The 280-nt window shown below is 17.1% G+C and overlaps 1 protein-coding gene across 1 annotated transcript in view; it reads right to left on the bottom strand.

The window, feature by feature from the left end:
• Positions 1-240, bottom strand: part of LOC102677694 (protein Peter pan) — a 1,988-nt gene extending 1,748 nt beyond the window's left edge. Inside the window, exon 1 of the mRNA XM_006611218.2 lies at positions 89-240. Coding sequence (XP_006611281.1) covers positions 89-106 — 18 coding nt within the window. The 5' untranslated portion in view covers positions 107-240. The remainder of the gene's footprint in view (positions 1-88) is intronic.
• Positions 241-280: the final 40 nt, after the last annotated feature.

Here is a 280-nt window from a genome sequence, read left to right as displayed (position 1 = left end):
GAAAATTTATCAGCTATTTAATTTATTATTATTTTTTTAATTTATATATTGAAAAAGTTTTCAAATGAAATAATTAATAATTAATTACCTTTTTATGACGTCCCATGATTTTTTAAAATTACTTCTTTTTAAAATTAAGGTTAGAATATTTATCACGTGTATATACAACACAATGTTGTGAAATTATCAATTTTAAAACAGGTTAGACACAACATAAAAACTCATAATGAATAAAAAATTATTATTCTTCTTTTTTATTTTCTAATAAATTTGTTGAAAA

The sequence above is a fragment of the Apis dorsata genome, unplaced genomic scaffold (genome assembly GCF_000469605.1).
Source record: "Apis dorsata unplaced genomic scaffold, Apis dorsata 1.3 scaffold_85, whole genome shotgun sequence".
In the NCBI taxonomy this organism is placed as follows: Eukaryota; Metazoa; Arthropoda; class Insecta; order Hymenoptera; family Apidae; genus Apis; species Apis dorsata.
The sequence above is the reverse complement of the archived record's forward strand: the minus strand, read 5'-3'. Positions and strand labels throughout refer to the sequence as shown.